Source organism: Tauraco erythrolophus, chromosome 1, assembly GCF_009769465.1.
Source record: "Tauraco erythrolophus isolate bTauEry1 chromosome 1, bTauEry1.pri, whole genome shotgun sequence".
Taxonomy (NCBI): Eukaryota; Metazoa; Chordata; class Aves; order Musophagiformes; family Musophagidae; genus Tauraco; species Tauraco erythrolophus.
Window position 1 is genome coordinate 131,436,972 of NC_141465.1, and position 4,635 is coordinate 131,441,606.

The 4,635-nt window shown below is 37.4% G+C and overlaps 1 protein-coding gene across 1 annotated transcript; it reads left to right on the forward strand.

The window, feature by feature from the left end:
- The first annotated feature begins 1,288 nt into the window (after positions 1-1,288).
- Positions 1,289-2,236, forward strand: LOC104373822 (taste receptor type 2 member 40-like). The gene has a single exon (XM_009979800.2). The coding sequence runs from the start codon at positions 1,289-1,291 to the stop codon at positions 2,234-2,236; it is 948 nt and encodes a 315-aa protein (XP_009978102.2).
- Positions 2,237-4,635: the final 2,399 nt, after the last annotated feature.

The following is a 4,635-nucleotide window of genomic DNA, read 5'->3' on the forward strand; positions in this document are numbered from 1 at the left end:
CAGTTGGATTTACCACATTCAGATTGGAAGCTTGATCTACCTTTTACTTTGAGTCGTTTTGCTCTGTTGAGAAACAAACTCCAGAAGTATATTTCAACTTTCCCGAAAAGACAATAAATATTTTACTGCCAAAGAACTTCCAGAGTTTTTCCAGTGGTCAAATGATCTCAACTGCTTCTTACCCTATTGTCAAAGTCTTCACTTTTTGTTTCATATTCCTCTAATTCAAGAAAGAATGTATTGACAATATTAATGTGCCAATACAATAGTCACAGATTGGGTTAATGGGCCTACGATTGAGAAGATGAGGGCAATTTTTTCTGTAAATGCAGACACAGTTCTTTATAAATAAGCACTAATGCAGAATGAAGATTAATGGGCTTCACCCAGTGTTCTGGACTGCAATACTCATTACAGCATCTAACCAAAGCTGACACAGGTCAGATGGATGACAGACTTTCACTCCAAAAAGCAGAACAGGTCTAAATCTGCTGTCTAGAGGAAGAAACTTCTCTGGGGACTGCAAGTGGGACAGAGGCTGGGACAGTGAGAGCAACTAGAGAAGGTGGAGCTTTTAATAGAGTTCTGCTAGATGGACTGCTCTGCTTCACTAGCCTGTCAACACTGCTGGTCACTGTTGTCTTTTGATCTCATATATGAGACCAACACAAGATCTAACATATAAGAAACGGACAGCTATATGGAGCAGCCATCTTGGCTAAATATAGCTTTGTTGTCTAGAGTACTCCTCTAAAATAAGGCTGGAGGCTGTGCAATATTCTCCAAGTTAAAATGGTTGTTATTTCTTGGTGTAGTTATAACTGATAGACTTTCAAAGCAGTATGAAAGGTAACAGTTACAATATAAGACCTCTTGCTGTGTCTTGACACATGCTGCTGGCCGCCTTGTGTTGCATGATGCAACCCCTTCCAAGTGGTTACAGTTGTAACCAGAAAGCCGCAAAGCTTTCTGTCCTTCTAGACAGGAATATAAACAATTGCACAAAAGATGGGGAGGTTAATACAGCTGACTATCCCACATCCCTAGGGAAAAGCGTAGGTAAATCTTTTGCATGTAAAAGGTCGTAATTAATTACTAAATCCTTCTCTGATTTGCACAGTCAGGAAGAACATCAGCAATCATTTTCCACTATCATTTCCACATGTCTTTTTGTTCCTAGATATAAGGTGAGCAGGCTGGAGCTGGGGCTAGTCAGATACCATCAGGTCCGCTCGGCTTGTTGTACAGATCCACAATCTGATCAGGCACAAGTGACAAAAGGAGCAAGATGTTGCCACCACTCCTTATCATTTCAATAAGCATTGTAGCTATTGAGGTGGTTGTTGGAGTTATTGGAAACGGATTTATTACAGCCGTTAATATTGTTAACTGGATCAAACGCAAAACAATTTCTTCTGCTGATATGATCCTGATCTTTCTGAGCACATCAAGGTTTATCTTGCAGGTGACCATACTGATGCACATTCATAGTCTCTACTTTGCGGATGAGTTTAAGTTGGCTTCTGTGTACAAAGCTTTTGGTGTTGTATGGATGTTTGTAAACCACGCCAGTTTGTGGTTCAGTGCCTGCCTCTATGTACTCTACTGTGTAAAAATCATCAATGTCACCCAATGGCTGTTGCTGCAAATCAAGCTCAGAATAGCTGGGATGGTCCCATGGCTGCTTCTAGGATCGCTGGTGATCTCTTCCATGACTTCTCTTCCTTTACTGTGGATTGCACCCAGCACTTACCTCTGCAGCTCAACAGGAAACTGTCGAGAAAATAGCACAGCACATATCACTCACTGGGACAGCTCATATCTCTACCTGCTTCTTCTTTATTTTGTAGGTTGTTTTTTTCCGCTAGTACTATCTATGGTAACATCCGCTCTATTAATTACTTCTCTATGGAAACACACAAAGAAGATGCAATGTTACGTAGATACTTTCAGGGATCCTTTGATAGATGTTCACCTAACTGCCGTTAAATCCATTATTTCTTTCTTGATTCTGTATCTTTCCAGTTTTGCAGCTCAAATTCTGTTGATGCTCTCAACTTCTCAAAGTAAAGATGATGTGAAAGTTGCAGTATCCTTAGTTTTAGCTGGGGCATATCCTTCCATGCACTCCATTATCCTGATCATAGTCAATTCAAAACTGAAATTGGCATTCAGGATGCTCTTCCAGCATCTTAAGTGCCATTTGGAAAATATGATTCCATGTCTCATATTATAGCTAAAGAGAAACACTCTCAAGTAACAGATCTGGAATCAAGACTTCTACGCATTTACTGTTTCAACACCTTTCTTCTTACTCAGTAACTTTCCTTATTCAGAGATTTCTGTGATTAGATCTCCTTAGTTTTTCAGAATATCTGAAATACCATGTATTTTTGCCTTTTTTTCTACACCAGTCTTGCTCTTTCAATCTTATTTAATAAAGAGTGAGAATAAGAATATGCTGAATGGAAAAAATACACTTATTATAAGTCAAGTATAAAATGCTTTGTGATTTCAGATTCTCAGTTTAAGACTGACAGTTTTGTGATATGTTTGAATCTAAGAAAATGGGGTTAAAAGAGATGAAATTTTCATAACTCATAAATATGACTTTTCTGCTAAAGGATCTTTCACATGAGAAGCTTAAAATTGGATGAAACACATGTTGTACAAGCCATAGCTGGTATGACATACGAACAGAATATGCTTCTAAACATGAAAATCTGGCTAAGAGATAACCTGAGGGAAAATGAAGATGCAGAATCATACAGCCAATTAATGTAATGGATCTATATTCTGAATCAGGTTTATTTGTGTTAGAATTCCAGTATGTATATAGCAATGTAGTGGTTAAATACCTCATTAAAATGGACCCTTTTGTTCAAAACATATTTTGTACGCGTTCATTTTGTTTTCTTTAAAGTGGATTGCAAAGGTGGTGATTGCAATGTAAACAGATACAGTTACACAGACCTACCAGTACACTGTAGAAAATCTTGTTGAGTTGTCTGCTCTGATCACAAGTTTGCCTTTTTACATGATTTGCTGTTGCTTTGAGTAGCTATGAGTTGTTTCTAAGGCTATTTGCTTTTAATATTTTATGTTACTATGGAGTTTCACATGCAGTTGATGAAATATATTCCTCAACAAATCCTGTTATGTTTTATCAAATAATGTGTTAGATGATTCTACTCTGAAATTCTCAAGCTCAAGTAGTTTTACCCTGTATATCCTCTCTGCAGGAATTTAGATAATGCTAGATTATAAATCACTATGGTGAGAGTTTCAATCTCATCTATAAAACTAATGAAGAAGGTGATTTATTTAGTCTTGGAGTGTATTGACTTCAGTGCTTGAAACAGTGGAGTAAAATGTTTTGAAATCTCTATTTAACAACATTAGATAAATAGCGAATGTAACATTTTTAACTGGCATGTTAAAATACTGTTCACAGTGAAATAAATATATGTTAATAGGAGGCATAAATAAATGCACTGTCTAATATGAAGCGATACAATTCTTAGCATGTGGAAACAGTGAGGTTAAACTGCCTAGCAGAAGAGGAGGATGATTAAACCCATAAACACAGTATTTGGAGGAGCAGTACACAGTGCTGTAAAACTAAGACTGCACTGCCATAATGTCCAGTGCTGTGCATGCTGCACCAGGAGGGACCCAAAAGTCCCTTGACAGCCCCACCTGTGTGGTTCTGCAGGGAAGAAGATGCGAGCTGCTGTGCTCCTGTCGCAGCACCACCCTGCTCTACAGCTGCATGCTCTGCCAACATGGACCAAGATTAGAAGAGTCACATAGTGATAGATCTTTTGGTTCTTTTTCTAGCTGGCAACATCATGAAAAGAAAGCTTCATGAAAGAAATGAGAGATTCTTTGATGATCCATGGTTCTTTTGGGTTTTTTGTGGGTTGTTTTGGTTTTTTGTTTGTTTAGGGTTTTTTTTGTGTGTGTGGAGTAGAGGGGGATATATGAAATATGACTTCCTACCTTCCTGCAAGGTCTGAAGAAAAGTTCTGCCTTCTGGAAGAGTTTATAATAGGATTATAAACTGGGATTAATTTTATCTCTGTTTATTTATTGTCTTCCCTATCGTAATGCTCAGCCTTCATTTCATTAATATCACAAGGACAGTTTCTTCAATGTTGCGAAATACTTCTCAAAGCTAATCCCTCTTCCCCTCAATATTTCTTATCCTGTTTGTTTCTTGTTTGAGGACATCTGTATAGGAGGTCATTGGAGCTTAGTTAGATGTATAAATAATGCTGTTTGTGAATGAGTCAAACAAACCCTTCATAGAAATATGGGTCTTAAAGGTTATTAAAAAAAGGAAAAAGAAAGGAAAAAGTTTGGTTTCTGAATGAATGTGCAACTGGTTTTGACTATCCATGAATATTAAAAAGCATAAATTAACTACATGTTAATATCACTTTTTAGCTGGATGCTTTGTTATTTTCCAATTGTCGTTTCTCCTTCCCAATACCTATGTTTTTGCAACAACTCGAAAAACTTTACATTGGCCAAAGTAATCATAATTAATACTAATTACTGGGCAAGATGCAATGGAAAAGAGCATAGGCATTCTTCCCTGACACTTATAAGCATTTCAGAGGTTGGAGGATT